General features: G+C 47.7%; 1 protein-coding gene across 3 annotated transcripts in view; it reads right to left on the reverse strand.

Annotated features, from left to right (window-relative positions):
* Positions 1-6,602: 6,602 nt before the first annotated feature.
* DPYSL5 (dihydropyrimidinase like 5) overlaps positions 6,603-17,610 on the reverse strand; it is an 81,225-nt gene continuing 70,217 nt past the window's right edge. For 2 of the 3 annotated variants that reach the window (XM_072938071.1, XM_006197187.4), the window contains exons 9-13: positions 15,342-15,483; positions 13,918-14,060; positions 12,127-12,334; positions 8,740-8,908; positions 6,603-6,891 (exon numbers count right to left, since the gene is read on the reverse strand). In XM_072938071.1, coding sequence (XP_072794172.1) covers positions 6,806-6,891; positions 8,740-8,908; positions 12,127-12,334; positions 13,918-14,060; positions 15,342-15,483 — 748 coding nt within the window. In that variant the 3' untranslated portion in view covers positions 6,603-6,805. Of the gene's footprint in view, positions 6,892-8,739; positions 8,909-11,407; positions 11,552-12,126; positions 12,335-13,917; positions 14,061-15,341; positions 15,484-17,610 lie in introns of those variants that run through there. The other variant, XM_072938072.1, reaches the window with a different exon arrangement.

Raw genomic sequence — 17,610 nt, forward strand, 5'->3', positions numbered from 1 at the left:
ACATAGTAAGATCCGTTGATGTCTTACCTTCCCAGCAGCTTCCTTACCTTCCTCTGCTGCCTGGGGATACTGTGGTTCCGCTCAGCCAGTGGGAGTTTTTAGTTCAAAAAGCTTTGACATGGTGAGGAGGGTATAGCTCAAGTGGCAGGGCACATGCTTAGCATGCATCAAGGTTCTGGGTTCAATCCCCAGTACCTCCTCTAAAAAAAAATAAATATGTGTAATTACCTCCCCCTTCCCAGACACAAAAAACCAAAAACCATTGACCTACAACGTAGGCATCAGTAAACTCAGCTACCTCTCGCCACCTTTTATATTTTTCCCAAATGATTTCTTAAAATGATTGAATGTCCTGTTTTCGCCCTTACACTAGACCAGGGTTTCTCAAGCTGGATGCTACTCACATTTTGGGTCAGGCAGTTCTTTACTGAGGGTGCTGTCCTGTGCATGTAGGATGCTTAGCAGCATCTCTGACCTCTACTCACTAGATTCTAGTAGCACCCAGCCTCCCAGTTTTGACAATAAAAATGTGTCAAGACATTGCCAAATGTCAACTAGGGGACGAAATTGCCCCTGGTTGAAAACCACTGGGCTTGACTGACTTAATGAATTATTTCAGCTCAAGGGTTTGGAAAGGAGCCCCACCCCTACTTAGATCATGTTAAATCATTATGAACCTGAATATACTGAATTCATTAATAAAAAAAAAAGTGAAACTGGGATAGCGGAGATGTCCAAATTACAATTTCACCCTGATTATTCCTGTAAGCACGATGCCAGATGAAGGCATGAGAGCTGTGGGAAAGTGAGAGTTACAGAAGAAAGGCAAAATCCTTTCATAGCTTCCCATATAGATACTCAGGAGAAATGACAAAACCACATTTATGGGTATCAAATAAAAACTATAAAAGATTCCAAAGCACAAGCTCAGACCCTCATAATGTAGAAAATAATACAGGCTCTGACTGTCCACCAGACCACACTGGGGAGAATTTCCTATAGAAGCCTGGACATGGGACAGCTGAGCATCTGAATGAACCTCAGCAGCCCCCACGCGTGGTGTCTTGTCGTAGAATACCCTTGGTGGAGCCTCCAAGTCCTGCCTTCTGTGGACACCTGGAATCCTGTTGGACACCTGTGAGACAGGAACAGGCCCTCAAGGCCCTGCCACCAAAGTCTCCTTTCCTTTGGGGCTCAAAATGCCACTGTCCTCCCCTGAAGACATTGTTCCCCAGTGCTTCTGCTCCCCCAGCAGTAAAGTGGTCAAAGACTAACCCCAGGAGGGGTCTACTCTACTGAAAAGAACTGCCCCAGTGTCTTAAAACTTGGCATCTTTGGAACTGACCAAAAGGGAACAACTCCCGTCGAGGTAAGCCTAGATGGCAACACTTCAGAGGATAGTTTAAAACCAACAATTCTATGAAAGCATGAGGCAGCGAGGAGACAGTGAAATTTCAATAGGCGTCACTATAAGCAAATGTGTTTCACTGTGAGTTGCTCTTTAATTTACAGGAGCAAACTCATAGTATTAACATTTTTATATTGAGAGGATCTGCACATATTTGGTAGTTTATGTACTTAGAAAGGAAAATTTTGGCCTATTAGAGTGAGTACTTCAGTACAAATTTAAAACATAAAACGTAAGGCATGAATTTAAACTAAAGTCTTACTAACTTTATGTTTAGCAGCAAAACAGCCAATAAACCTCTAAGCTCACTATATTTATAAGTTTATTAGATTGGTAATAATTATTTAATACTTAGAGAAGTTACTCAAAAAGGAAACAGAATTTTAAAGGTAGTTTAAACTGTTGTAAGAGGTGTTAATTAAGTTTACAAACAAAGTCTCCTTAAAAGTAAATGATAAAATTTGGTAGGCTTACAACTTTTTTTTTCAGGTTTTCAAAATTCCAGATTTTAATTCTTAATTATGAAAAATTTCCAAAATAGTCAAAAAGAGAAAACACAATGGACCACCCTGTATTCATCACCTTGATTTAACAATGATCAAGATTTTTAGGCTTCCAACTTTTAATGGAATAATAAGATCTATAAGCTAAATTGAAAAGCTTAGAAAGGTGTCCTAGGCCTTCACCACTCTGCTGCGTCCACAGCCACTGAGACCTGGTAAGGCCTCCAAAGGCTGTGTGGAGACTCAGGGATCGTCACAGAAAACTCCTTTCCTCACCCATGAAGAAGGCCCATTCCCCCACCCACCATGCCCTGCCCCTCATCTTGCAATGATGGAAAAACTTTTGACTCCTGACAGGTATATCAATAGTTTAATGAATATATAGGCATACATAGGTGATCATATATTGTCCAAAGCAGGACACATTTGAAAGTGAAAGGGAGCACTGTTAATAGTTATTCTGGGGCAATAGACGTAAACCAAGATTGCCTAGGCAAATCCGGACAAGATCCTTGTAGCTATACACATGTGGTTTATAGATACATGTGGGGAAAAGGGGAATAACTCAGCTTCCATCATCATAAGATGGTACCAAGTAGCAACAAAATGTTAGATCCTGTAATGTTTTACCAGAAAAGTACTGAGTCCTTTCAGATGTGTAATCAGCAACACTGTCAAATAGCCTTTTATTAACTTAGGACCATAAGGTCTACCTCCCAGTATATCATGAGGTTTCTTCTTCATACCGTGGGTGTCATGAGACACTTCCTCCTCCACCAACGGCAAGGCAATTCTTAGTATTAGGTTGTACCTGTATCTTAAAGTCAGCCTGTAATTGGTGAAGAAATTGAGGGTGATTGTTACCTAGGTACTGGCTGGTTCAGCTTTTCCCAAACGCAGATTATCAACGATTAAGCCTTCCTTTGAAGTCTGAGTCTGTGGTCTTTTGTTTTTCCACAACTACATGTGTACAAAGGCAACCAGTGTCTTCCTGGGTATCTTTTATTTTTTTCCTTCATAAATCACCTGATGATATGCATGTGGCCTGTCAAATGTGCAGCCATGCCATTTTTCAAACACTTACAAGGGATTTTTGGCAGTTAACCAAATTCTGGTGTGCTCCCAGGTTATGGGGAAAGAGGGTAACACAGAAACTTCAGCCTAGTACCATCCCAGGGACTCAGCCTCCTTCACCAGCCAGGTAATGGAGTTTCCCCTGGCTCAGAGACCCCAGGAGAGTTTATACACATTTATATAATTGGCTCATTTCATTATAGCAAGCACTGTGCCCTAAATGCAGGGTGCTGGGTATTTCTTTTGGTCATGGCCTGACTTACTGGTAGAATGGTTGCTTATTTAGTGAGAGCTGGGAAATTTTCCCCACTCTACCTAAAATTCCCTCACGAAGATTTTGTTTTTGAGGGCTAAGAAAAAAGTACAAATGACCCCACAGTACTGGAAGCAACAGTTTTCCTCACTCTTTAGTGTGAAAGTGTTTGATCAGGTAACCTGCCCACCTGTGGCTGAGCTCCAGCAAGAAGGCCGATTAGTTCTGATGCCAGTGGAAGGGTCTGAAGGCACAGTGGTCCAATCCAAAGGGTGGGGTTCTGGGGAGCCAGAGAAGGACTGAATGTCCTGCAAAGACACGTTGACCTCGGGACAGTCCTTTGTCATATGCTTTTTTGTGAGACCATATTTCCATCAGCCAAGGGATCCAGTGCGAAGAGGGAGCTATGGGTTTCCAAAATGGTAGCCAAGAGAGTAGGTGACAAAGGGTAGCTGGGGAAAGCCTAGTTTCCCCTCCTTTTGTATCTATTCCTGTTCAGATAACAAGCAACCTTGTCTTGGGAACTCTGGCATCAAAAACCTTGTTTTTTCCCCACTAGGAGAGAGGAGGCTGTTAGGCCCCTGAGGCTCCCATCTCTCAACTATTAATCTGCAAACTCTGCTCAGGCCTCCCAGGGAGCTGCCCCCTGCCACCCTACATGAGTGAAAAACCAAAGCTGAGTCTTTTTAGCAACTCCAGCCACTGGAGAAGAGGTCCCCTACCGAACTCTTTCCCTGAATAAATACAACTGAGACCGAGTGAGAAGTAGCTACAGTTTAATACAAACCTGCACCAGAACACAACGAGTCGGGCTGTTTTGTTTTTGCCTCAATCGGGTGGCCAAAGCACAGGACCATGTGTCTTCTGGGGGCTGACACAATCTTAGCACCATGACATTTACAGAGGAGTGAGGAAGTCACTTGGGTGCTGGAGGCTCCATCCCGACTCCAGGCTGTGCCTGCCACCTGGGCCGCTGGAGGGGGTTTGGGTTTCCGCGTGGTTCTGTGGTTTCTGGGTCAGTATTGGAAAAGCCCTGATCATGGCATTGGCTGGACTGAGACCTACTGTGGACTCCTAGCACTACACACACGCACACACACACGCACACACGGTAGCACAATTTTCTGGAAACTTAACCCCACAAACCTAGAGAGCAGCTAAGGCAAGAACAACAGTATTTATTCAGCAAGTACAAGACCAGTTTGAGAGCTGCATTCAGTGCAACCAGAGACCCTTCTCATTCCAACCAGGAGCTTATGGGGCTGGCGATGGTGCTGGCTGGTGCTCTGCACAGGGGCAGGGAATGGGTGGTGGGGGCTGACCGTTCATTTGGTTTCTTGAACCTCCTTCTGCTTTTCATCTAGAAGCTCCTGGACAAGGGTAGGGGTCTATGTAAGGATCGGGGGTGAATGAAGTGGAAGGCCTTCGATGGACCACATCAAGATGTGGTTTCCCAGAGCCACGGACCATGCATCTCTCCAGCAGAGGCACTCAGAGAAAGTAAAGCTTTCCTAGCCCAAGCAGGGATGCAGTGCCCGCTGGCCACTACCACTGCTCAGCTCTTTGGCATCTGCCCAAGGCCCATGACCCAGCAAGGGCTGAAAGGGAGAAAGATGATGTGCATTGTACCAAGGGGTCAGCATCACATTTCCCGGGCTCAGATCCCTATCGACTGTCCCCATGGCCACCACCCTCCACGAGTGCCTTTGCTGCCTCTGCTCCCTGGGTGACCGTCTGTGTCCTCTTGGCCTCTAACTGAGGAAGAGGAGCATGAAAGGAGAAGTGAAGATGTGGAGGCAGCTCAAACACATGGCAAGCCTCCAACATTTAACTAGTTCTGGCTCAAACAGTGAATATGCATTAGTTTGTTTACAAGAAAAATCTACTTGTGCAAAATGAAGCAGAATGCCTGCTGGGGGGGGGAGTAAGTCTTCTAGTTGGTCAAATGCTCAGGTGGGATCTACAGGAGACATCACTTCATGCCTCCTTTCCACAGCTGGGGTAGACGCCCAAGCTCTTAAGGGCAGTCCTGGACATTTCTGGAGTCAGAAGGCCTAAGCTTTCCGGGCCACATCTGTGAAATGGGGAGAATAATACGTGCTATGTTGTCATGAGGAGCAACTGAGAGCTCATATATGGAAAGGCTTTGAAAACCTGAAAAGCACAGCAGAAATGTGCAGGGTACAACTACCGGCCCAAGAGTCCAGGAGCCATGTGTAAGCCCGGTTCTTGAACCAAACACGCAACATGACATCCCCTCTGGTGTTTCCACGGAAACCTCCTGGAGCTTTGAGGCAGGGGTGCCCAACTGGACGTGGGAGGACATGCAGCCCACAGGCAGGGAAGGGCCAGGTGCTAACCACAGGAGACCCCAGCTCCTATGCAGCAAGGGGGTCTTTTGGGCTCTACAGCCAGGTCTCACTGGTCTGGGCTCCTACCGAGCGTCTAGCTAGCCCATTGCTCCTAATCGCTCCCCCTCTCTTAGCAGGCATGAGGCCTCTAGCCAATCACACAGGAGGAGCAGCTGGGCCTCTGTCCAGCAGGGGGAAGCTTACAGGCAGCTGGGTTAGTTCTGGGAGTGAGATGGGAAGAGCCACCCCGCTCCTGAAGCTTTCCAGGGCCAGCATCCTGGGCACCCTCTCAGATGCATGAAACTAGACCAGGAGGGGAGAGGAGGGGACTGGAAGACTCCAGGTTGGGAGAAGGGCCCCTGAGTCCAGTGTCCCCCTCTTGCCCCCTTCATCTGTGCCCTAGGCTGTCTGGTTGGTGTCGATGCAGCATCTCCTAAGGTCCACATCTACTCCTGTTTCTATGCTATGCTAGTGACACGAAGCACCATCATTTTTCACAGGATGCACAAACAAGTCAAACCAAACCACTGCGCAAACCAAACGTGCAAAACGAAATCATGTACACGCGCCTGGCACCAGCCTCATGCCCACCCAGCTAGCCCTTCTGGGCCTGGGACTCCCGGGGGGCAGGGAGGAAGCAGCCAGCAAAGGGCGCAGAGTGTCCCAGCCACACCCACACAAGGGCCAGAGGTGAGCTGGGAAAAACGGGGCGTTCTGGGCATGGCTGGGATGCTAACACCTGTCTGACTTGGGAAAAGTGACCACCGGGCCGAAGGGGATGGGAGAGGGAGTCCTTTGCTTTTAAAACATATTTGCTAAAGTGCTCTGGACAACTGGCAGTCAGCCAGGGGCAGGGCACTAAAGTCGAGGCTTTCCCAAGGCCAGTATGTGGAGACGGGTGTGAGAGGAGGGGCTGGGCCAGGCTCTATGCATTGGGCTCTGTGCATAGTATGGGCTTCCTGGGCCCCAGAAAAGCCCACCAAGGCCAAGGCAGGAAAGGACTGCAGCAGGAGGAACACAACTCAAAGTGCCTGTTAGGGTTGGCTCGAAGCACAGTGAATCACGTGTCAGACATGGGGAGGGCTCCCCGGGTCCCGTGGCCCCCTCAGGTGGTGTGCTGCCCAGCCCAGACTCTCCCGCCCCCTGCAGCTGTGGCTGGAGGGTGTGCGGGCTGGTGGCAGCGATGCCTCTTCACTTGGGGGGCTGGTCGGTGACTTTACCAAATGCCGCTCGACCTGCCTCCGGGGGGAGCGAGGATCCGAGCTGAGGCTCGCTTTGGAACATGGTCATCGATCTGAGAACCTGCAGGGAAGGAGGCAGAGGGTGAGCTCGACGGCTATAGACTGGGTAATAAAACCATGGTCCTCCGCGTAGAGGATCTAATTTAATCCTTCACGCAACTCCATCCCATTTTATGGATGAGGAAACTGAGGGAAGTTAGGTAACCTGTCTAATGTTACACAGAGTATAAGTGATAGAGCCTGAATATGAACCCAGGTCTTCCTGATTCAGAGCCTCTATGATTAACTGCCTTGCTATGCTACCTTCATTGCTCCCAGCCCTGGAGCTATGGTCTCTTGTCACACATACAGATCGGTCTGTTGGCAAGTAGCCCTTTGTACATAAGCCTCAGTGAGCAAGAGAGTAAGAAGGGACGGTGTACCATTGTTTTGGAAAATCTAAGAACACCACCCTAAAGGCCCCCACATCTTGAAATCCCAAGACTTAGAAGAGGAGGCCTGGTACCCCAGGGAGTGTAGTGGGACATTCATCAGCTTGTCCTATTTAGAACAGACAAGGTTTGGGGCAGAGGGAAGGTGAGAGGCTGCCTGATGCCTGCGGAGTCGGAGAGCAGTTCTGCCCGGTCTTGGCTCTGCCCGGCGACTTGGGAGGCAGCAGAAGAAGCCACCAGCCAGAGGGGGCTCGTGGCTTGAGCGGCGGGGAGGGAGGGGGTCGCTGCTTCTCTTGGGGCTGGCTGCTGCAGGAAGGGCCGTGCCCAGGCAGCTATGAGGAGCTACACCTCCTGGACTGGTCGGGCCGGGTGCCCACCGACACTCCACACCATAGATCCCTTTCTGACTCCCTGCACTTGGTCCTGTCGCTGGAGGGAGTGGCAGTGGCCTTCAGGGTGGGGAGGAGTTATCTCTGTAATGAGGTCGGCTCTGAGAGGATGTAGAAGGGACCCCTCCCCACAGGCTGTCAGCTCCTCGGCCAGGAACCATGTGAGCTGCTGCGGGCGCAGCTGGGCACAGAGGGAGCTCAGCAGGCAGTCCCGCCCCCTGGCACCCCTCTGGTTTCGCTCTCTGCCATCTCATCAACCCTAGCAAATGCCAGGCTCTGTGGGAAGGACCTGGATCTCACACCTCTCACCTCCCCACCCGGCACAGCTCTGGCAGAGTGAATGCGGGTCTGCACCTGGGCTAGTCCTGAAGGCCACTCTGGGAGACCCGGCCCCTGCCCCTTTCAAGTCCAGGTCACTGTTTCCTGCAGGACCAGGGCATCTTACAGCCTCTGCCTATTCTCCAGTCAGGGTTGCCATTTATGCAGCAATGATCTCGCCACCTTTAACTCCGGAGGAGCCCCTGGGATACATGCTGTCAGCAACCAAGTCCCTGAGCACAGACGCACCCCATGTATTATCTGTTGTAAGACGCACAGTACAATTCCTGGCAAAAGAGAAGGTGACAGAGGAGCAAACGTGGGGATAAGGTCAGGGAGGAAAGGGTGGAGCGGAAGCACCAGGCCTTTCAGAGATGCTGGCGAGGAGGGGGTAGGAAATGGGGGTGCAGTCCCATATAGCACAGTTAGCCTTTCTGAGCTCCGATCATCTCTGGGGCACCCCTATGTGTCAGAGGATGAAAATATTTGAACTTAGAAATCCTGGGGAAAGCCCCAGAAGGGCCATGGCCTTTCAGTGGCGGGTGCCCAGGGACTGAGAGAGCCCTCCTGCCCAGCCCCCCCGTATTTGTGTGTCTAACCTGGGACCTAGCGCTCATCACCAGACACGGGATTGGGAAGGGAGGGAGAAGCTGGAGAGGAAAGCACCGTTAGTCCCACCGCCTGGGTGAGGTCCCTGGCCCCTCTGCCCTCCTCCTGCCACTCCACTGTGGTGAAGATGCAGATGCCAGAACAAGTGGCCCTTGCTCTTACCAGAGAGGCTGAAGCTGGATTCATGAAGGTCCCTCATGCCCCCGTGTCGGGTAACAGGCCGGGTAGGAGTGTCTGCCAGCGGAGTTCCCATCTCTTTTTTCCCAGGATGCACAACAACAGCTACATCCCCCAGGTAGGGAGTGCGGTCCACTCCCCTAACCTTTAAGGTCTAGTGAAGGTGGAGGAGAAGAAGGGAAGAGATGATGCTATCAGAGAATAGGCACCATCAACCATCAGGGCCAAGACACCGCCACCACCAGAGCCTTCTTGACGGCTTACTGGACTCTAGACCCTGCCACTCTGCTCAGGACCCAAAGTAATGCATGTGACCAAGCCTTTCTACACTTTGAACACAGGCGATAGAGAATTCTTTTCTTAACGCCTTCCAAATAGTGTGTGCGTGCATGCGCACGTGCACATAGAGGAGATACCCATTGGTGGAATCCTTTCCAAGGTAGCAGGTAGATAGTTCTGAGGTATTCAGCTTTAGAGAACATCCCTCACTTGCCAGGTTCTCAAGAAGCCATGCCTTTCACTGTGATCTGACAGCTTTGTGGGGATAGAGGCTACATATAGCTGATTTGGAGGTAAGAATTCCCCAGTAGCAATAGTAGTTAATTTCGTACTCACAAAGGCAGCAGTAGAGTTACAGGTCTGTACTCTACAACCAGATTGCTTAGATTCCGATCTCAGCTCTGCTACTTATAAGCTGTGTGACCTTGTGCAAGTTACATAACCTCTCTGTGCCTATTTTCTTATTTATTAGAACAGAGTTGTTATGAGAGCAAATCAAATAGTATGTGTAAAGCTCTTAGAACTGCTCTGGCACATGGCAAGTGACATCTAAGTACCAGCAGCTGTTTTATTGCAGAGGTCATTTATGGTGCTTAATCACATTAAAAAGTTCTGTTATGAGGAAGTGTGTTGGAGTGTGTGCACTGGGTGTGAAGGAGTAGCATAAATCTACTCCCCAGGCACTTGTCAGGGACATAACCTCAATCTCCTTTGCTGCTCACTGCTTATTGAAAACCCTGCTCAGAGAAACAACAGATACGGGTGATTTCTGAAAGGCTCTTCAGTCTACATATTCCTTTGTATTCTCCATCAATAGATCTGTAGTTTAAGCCCAGCCCTCAGAACATCAAAGCTGGTTTGAAGGGTTTTGGCCTTTACCAGGCTGCACTTTGGGGTCCCAGTGGTGAAGTGTGGGAGTACAGACCTGAGGTGAATCCTGAGTGAGTGACCTTGGCTCCCGGCAGCCCTACGCCAGAGCTACTTTCTCATGGGGCCCATGCTCTGTAGGGACTGCTCATTCATAATTTTTGGAAAATGAGGTTTTCCCATAGCTTTCTGCATACCTGCCTTCTGTTAAGGGCGAGACCAGAGAACAGGGAACAGAACTGGCTGTTTCTTGAGGACCTGACATTGTCATTATAATAATGGCCATAGAAAAAGGGACCCTGAGTTGAATTTATATCAATCTTGGAAGCTGGAGCTCTTCCACTGGCCCGAAGGGTTGTCTGCTGTGAATTAGTGTCTATCTTACCTTTTTGTGAGGCTGGTTTTTAGAAGGGCATCAAACAGTTTCTCTGCCCTCTTTTGACCCTATTTTCTGACTGAAATATCTTTTATGGAAAACACACAAAAATGTTGCCAGACATTTTTTCACCCAACTTGAGATATAATTCACATACTGTAAAATTAACCATTTAAAAGTTTACAATTAAGTGGTGTTGAGTATATTCACAAGGTTGTGCCACCATCACCACCATGTTATTTCAAAATATTCTCATCACCCCAAAAAGTAACCCTGTACCCATAAGTAGTCACTCCCATTCTCCCCTCCCCCAGCCTGAAGCAACCACTAATCTATTTTCTGTCTATGGATTTGCCTCTTCTGGGACACTTCATATACAGGGAATCATAATATGTGGCCTTCTGTGACTGGATCCTTTCACTTAGCATGATGTTTTTTAAGGTTTGTGTATGTTGTATGTAACCTATATTAGCACTCCTTTCACTTTTATGGCTGAATAATATTCCATTGTGTGGGCATACCGCATTTTGTTTATCCATTCAACAGTTGATGGACATTTGGGTTGTTCCCACTTTTTGGCCTTTATGAATAATGCTACTATGAACATTTATGCACAAGATTTTGTGTAGAAATATATTTGCATTTCTCTTGAGTATGTCCATACCCAAGAGGGTAACTGCCGAGACATTTTGGCAAATTTATCAAACTTTTTGGGAACGGCCAAAGTGTTTTCCAATGTAGCTGTATTGTTTTACATTCCTTTCAGCAATGGGTGAGGGTTCTGATTTCTCCACATCCTCACTGACACTTGTTATTTTCCATTTTATTTTAAATCATAACCACCCTTTGCCGGATAGTCTTGGGCGTGAGTGCATCATCCTTACAGCTCTTTCTGGCAAATCCTCCAGTGGTGGGGCTAAGGCCTCCTACCACTGTCAGTGGCTGGGAAGTAACTGGAGGTGGACCATTTACCCCAGAGACCCTGAGCTTGCTTTGGGATTGGCAGGTGGATAAGTAAAGTCATGTCTTCTTTAGGTGACCCAAGTCTGCTCCCCCACAGGAGACTGGGATTTGTTTCTCTTTGTTTTTTGGCCTCTGGGAGAGAAGAGTTACTCCACGTGGAAAGCTCACCAGCAGAGTTGATCTTTTGGTGTTAATATGCCCTGTGTACTCTTATGCTTTAGATGATAGCTTCTCAGATATCAGTTTTACTCGCCCTGGCTTCATCAAGACTGGAGGGAACCAGGCAGTGGTAAGACCTTGATGACCCTGAGCCTGTGAATCAAAAGGAATTCTGTGGTCACAGAGTCACTTTCCCACTTGTGCCTTCGGGGTCTCAGGACTCCCTATTTGCCTGATCACCTAAAATTCTCTCTGGCAATTGAAGACTGGGGCAGGACCAGCATCATCGGCTGGGCATTCTCTCTGCCTCACCACATGCTCCCTTCTCAATATGGAAGAGCTGGACCATAGTTTAGGGAAGAAAGTCGTGGTTTTTATGAATGAACTTTTGGCAGAGAGGCTCCACTGAGGACCAGAGGCAGGATGAAGTCTTGGCTGGGGAGCCTGGAGAGAGTGGGAAGACCAGTCTGCCCACCGCCCAACCTGATGGAACCTTCCTTCCTTCTGGTTTTGGGTCAGCCCAGGGCTGGGGAGCTGAGGACCCTTCCCAATAAATTTTACTTTATTACAGGTGCTCCTTTTCTATTATTTTGATTGTTCCCAAAGTGACTATCTAGGCAATAGGATTCCACGGGAAAACAGAGTGAGAGCATCTTTGAGATTTAAAAGTCATATAAGATATCATGTCAACCTCTTCCCACACGTCTTCTTCCCCCTCCCTCACTTACCTTTTCTCTCTGGACCAGCTTCTTGTAGACAGTGTCTGGGAAGGACCTCAGGGGACAGAACTTGCCAGTGCCTTCAGCACACATGAAGACACCATTCTCGTACACGACCCGTCCCCGACTGATGGTGACCAGCGGGACACCATGGCAGCGCATATTCTCATACAGGTTGAAGTCTCCTCCCTGCACCTGGGTGCTGGCCGAGATGGTCCTGGTGGGAGGAGTGGCAGGAGAGAACACTCTGAGAGGAAGTAAAGATGTCACAGCTCAATGGAAGGGAGGTGCTTAGTGGGAAGGGATGATGCTCAGTGGGAAAAGGTGATGCACACCACAGTGGGAAGGGACAGTGCTCAGTAGGAAGGGATGATGATCGGTGGGAAGGGATGATGATCGGTGGGAATGGATGATGACCAGTGGGAAAGGATGATGCTCAGTGAAAAGGGAAGATATTCAGTGGGAAGGGATGACCTCCAAAGGCTAGGATGAGTTGTGTTCCCCAACCCCAAATTTATATATTGAACTCCTAGCCCCCAGTACCTCAAATGTGACTGTATTTGGAGATAAGGCCTTTAAAAGCTAATTAAAGTAAAATGAGGTCATATAGATGAGTCTTAATCCAATCAGATGAGTGTCCTTATAAGAGGAAATTGAGACATCAGAAGTGCACAAAGAAAATACCATGTGAAGACAGAGGGAGAAGACGGCCATCTACAAGCCAAGGAGAGAGGCCTCAGAATGAAATCAACTCTGTTGACACCTTGATCTTGGACTTCTAGCCTCCAGAATTGTAAGAAAATAAATGTCTATTGTTTAAGCCTCCTGTCTGTGGTATTGTTATGGCAGCCCTAGAAGACTAACACACTGGGCTAAATTCTAGCTGTCTTTGCACCAGCAGCAGTCACTAACAGCCACATTGCCACAGCAACAGGGACCAGCCCCAGCCTGGATGCAGAACACGGCTTCTCAAGTGCCCTAACGGAGAAGCAGCATGGGGATCTGGCAAGGCGGTGTGTGGTGGTGCACAGGGTGAACTTTCCTTGCAACTGAACTTTTTATCTTCAGAATCCCAGCACACTTTTGTCTATCTTATTCATTGCCAGCTTATGCACCTAGAAAAGTGCTCAGCAGTTGGTGGCACTTAACAGATATTTGTTGAGTGAATGAAATTTAATATTAAAAAACGATTTCCATCTCCCCTGCCCAAATCTCTCAGAAAAGATGATGCTCTGTATCCTATGACTTGATAACTCCTGATGCACTTCACTGATTCACTCAACCTGTGTTATTAATGCCATGGGTGTCAAGTGCTGTGCACTGAAGGGGACACACTCCCTCAACGAGAGAAGCAGAGTGTTGGTGGGAGAGTCTATAACTGAGTGTCAGGATATCTGTCTGGTTCAGCCACTTATTAGCTGTGTGACGTGGGGAGTCTCTCTACTCTCTGGTCTTAGTTTCTTCAACAGTAAAATTGAAATAAGAAATCTAGGCTTGAGTACTTCTTGGGACTGTATGAAAGCAAGTGAGACCACTGATGTGATGCAGCTTTGAAAAACTGTAAAGTGCTGTGCACATGGAGCTGCACTACAGCGGGTCTGAAGACCATCTTGTTCACTGTGGTGTTCCTAGTGCTTGAACCATGGCAGGCCCTCAAATATCTGTTGAATTGAACACACCTCAGGTCATACTGCTCTCTGCTAGGAGTAGTGCAAAGATGATGTGCTTTTGGAGTTCTGTAATACAAGTTCCTTAAAATCCCAAGTCCCTCTAGCCCTGGAGACTAGCAGCAGGCTTTACTTTGTGGCTTCTGGGTCCCACACCACCACGTCGGCATCGGCTCCAGGGATGATGCGGCCTTTGCAGGGATACAGGTTGAGAATCTTCGCTGCGTTGGAGCTGGTAACAGCCACAAAACGGTTCTCATCCATCTTTCCTCCAACCTGAGATAATGCAAAAGTGTCAGGTCAACCAAGGCCGTGTGTGTGTACCTCAAACCCCCAGTCACCCTTGACCCTGGCGTGTGGCCTTTTAGTCAGTCAGAACAATGGTGCTGAGAAGGACAATGTTACGGGCATCTTCTCAGATGAACCAACCCACATGGCTTGGTTCCCTACACTTGCTTACTTCTATTTCCTTCCAGCAACAGTGGTGAGTTGGCTCTTGTTCCAAAAGGCTGCTTTCCTGGTGCAAATCTACCTCCTGTTTGCAAAACCATCTCTACTCATATGCTCAATATGGATAAATCAGGAACTTCCCTTCATCCGCAGAGGGACATATATTCTGTGCTGGAAAAGCATCTTATCACCCCACCCACGAGAGCACCGTGGGCTCCCTTCACAGAGGATTCCTGAGCTGCCTCATGGGCCTTCCCTGAACTGGGGGCTTAACCCTGAAGATTTCAAATCTCTTTGGGCTCATACTCTGTGCTTCATCTAATCCGTGATAGGTCAAGACAAAAACTACTTATTCTTCATGGGCAGAACAGGTGGTATTCAAAGGAAGTCCCAGTCTCTATCTTTACTGAAAGGCAGCTGGACAAAATGTATCAAGAGCCTTAAAATTCTTTATATTCTTTGGCCCATAAATACACTTCTAGGAATCTGTCCTCAGAAAATGACTAGAAATGCTGGCACATAGGGGAGGAGGGTATTGCTCAGTGGTAGTGTACATGTTTAGCATGTGCGAGGTCCTCGGTTCAATCCCCAGTGCCTCCACTAAAAAAATGCTGGCATATACTACCAAGCAAAGAGATTCTCTGCAACATTATTTGTAAGTGCAACAATTTGAAACAGCTGAAAGTTCCAAACATCAGGGAAGGATTAACAAAGTATGGAATTTCCTTTGGCGGAAATATTATTTAGACATTAAAAAAGATGTTTCTAAAGAATTTTTACTGATATGTAAAGACACGCAAGATATACTGTTATATGAAAAAAAGATGAACACAGTTATTAAAATAATGTACAGTACATGCAGAAAACTAGAAAGAAATATATCAAAATATTAATAATTTCTCAGTATGGTATCGTGAGGATTTTTTTTCTAATACTTTCCTGTATTTTCCAAATTTTTATGCTAGGTCTTATTACCTTTATGATCAGGAAAAAATAGAAGACTTTTTCGTTTTGTTTTTGGGTGAAACAGGAGCTGTGGTTGACCCAGGCCTCCTAAGGGTGAAAATTCTTCTGAGGCCCAGAGCAGGGAGGGGCGCAGGAACATACCACTCCTCTCTCCCAGATGACACTCATGCGGTCCTGCACGCCCGTCACGCCGTGTGGGATTTTGGTGAAGTCCTCCTTGCCCATAGCTTTCTGCTTCGTGGTGAAAGGCCGGTGATCTGATGCCACAATATTCAGAGTATCACTGGGTAGAGAGAAGGATGTGACTGGTAAGGAAATGGGAGGCCGGGGTCCCAGAGGATGAAGACAGGTGCAGGGAAAGCCTTCTCTTGGGAATCCAGCAAAGCTGGTTTCAATCTTGTCTCTGCCACTTGGTAGCTGTACGACTTCTAGCGAGCTAATCTGTGAGAACCTGTTTACACATCTGCAGAATGGGCATACATGCAGACTTGTGGCACAGACTGCCAGTGTCACAGGAGACATCAAGAGTCTTTGGGACGTTGACTTTTAAGAGTTAAGATAGTGGATGGAGGAAGAAAATTGCGCTTAATTGTTTAGCTAAAGTGGGAGGGTGGAGGTAGTTTTACTTCCTCAGAACCGTATGCGAACTCCCTCTCATCCCCTCCCTCGACTCCCACCAGGCCCTGCTGGCAATAAGCATGTGCTTGGTAAAACACTCAAGTTCCATGCTAAGCTTTGCTTGGGTGTGGAGGCTCTCCTTGCCCAGCAGGGGAGAGGAAGGACAGGACAGAAGTCTGTCTTGATCAACCAGTATCAGCACGCAAGTTGACTGCTTCATCACTGCTGCCGTCCATGACAGTGGTCCTCAGAGGCTGAGGCATGGCTGGGCTCTCGAGGGGCTCAGAACTCTAGCAGAGACTTACATCGGTGAGAGTGCACATGGTGGCAGACCCTCTGCCTAAGGAGGGAGGCAGCCAGCCAGCCAGCTCAAGTTCAGAGATCTCTGTAGGCCTCAGAGGTGGGGAGGGGCAGCAGGGAGGGATGGCTCCATTGCCCAGGCAAGACAATCTCAGGAGGAAAGACCTTAGGAAGGCAGGGAGGGGCCTGGGAGAACACAGGGTCATGTGGGAGAGGGGGACGACACAGTGTGGGGCCCTAGAGTCTAGCTTAACTTGCAGGAGGTACTACAGCCTTGTAAGTGCACGTGGACCGTCCAGGTGCCGGCTTCAGAGAGGAATCTGGGAGCAGAAGGCATTATGTGGCTTGGTGAGGAGGCATATTCTTAAGGCTTTCTGATATTCGGGGTCAGGCTGCATGTGGGACTGTTCCCCCTGGGGGCCTGTCAGAGCTTCCGCCAATCCTTGGCCAAATCCACAGTGAGATGACTGAGCTCTGCCTGGCATGGGCTGGTACCTCCCTGCCCAGAGACACTGCTCTGGGCCCTCTCAGAGACTGCAGGAGGGGCTCTTCCACAGAGCAGAGGGTTTGTTCTAGGGTCCCCCAGCACCCCCCTCACATTCCACAGTTCTGCAGAACCCACCAGAGATGAACAGAATCTTTAGGTTTTTGCTTTTCCCTCAGATGCCCGGGCAGGGCTCAGATCAGAAAAGGTGCCCATCAGAGTCACGGGCCGTGGGTCAGGGACCCTGGGACCCATGCTTTAACCGACAAGTCTTACTAAGAACGCACCTTTCCAAAAAGGCCCCCACACAAGGCAGGGCTCACTAGGCAGGAGTGAATGAGGGTGGTCACATTCCAGAAGGGCTTTGAGGTCTCCCAATGCTGCCCTGAATCTAGGAGATGTGACATAGCCATCCCTACTCTTTAAAGTTTAAAGCATCACTGGTTTTTGTTAAGTATTTTAAGAATATATATACTCAAATGAAAAAATGTCTGGTCCCTTTACAAAGTCAGATTTTATACCTTGTAATAGTTTATAACGAAAAAGAATATATACATATATATGTACTACTGAATCACTATGCTGTACACCAGAAATTTACACAAATTGTAAATCAACTGTATGTCAATTTTTTAAAAAGTGAGATTTTAAATAAAGGATAAATCTTTAAATCCACAGATTATATTTTTTACCCTGATATATCTGAAGAAATCATATCCTAAGTAGATTATTATGAAGCTCATATATTCTTATAGAAATTTAATAATTGGTTTTCTATCAAATATTTTGCATAATACCAATTATCACCAATAATGTGTCATAAAAGCAAAATTATAGTAATCATAAATTCCTAGAGTGTTAAAACTATGCTCCAAATTCTATAAAATTGCACACGTTTACAACATGCACTGATTAAAAAGGGACAAACTATTCTCATAATAGGTCACAGGAAATTGCAATTCTATTCAAGTGAATAGAACTTAGTTAAATAATTTAAATAAATTTGAC

The sequence above is a fragment of the Vicugna pacos genome, chromosome 15 (genome assembly GCF_048564905.1).
Source record: "Vicugna pacos chromosome 15, VicPac4, whole genome shotgun sequence".
Taxonomy (NCBI): domain Eukaryota; kingdom Metazoa; phylum Chordata; class Mammalia; order Artiodactyla; family Camelidae; genus Vicugna; species Vicugna pacos.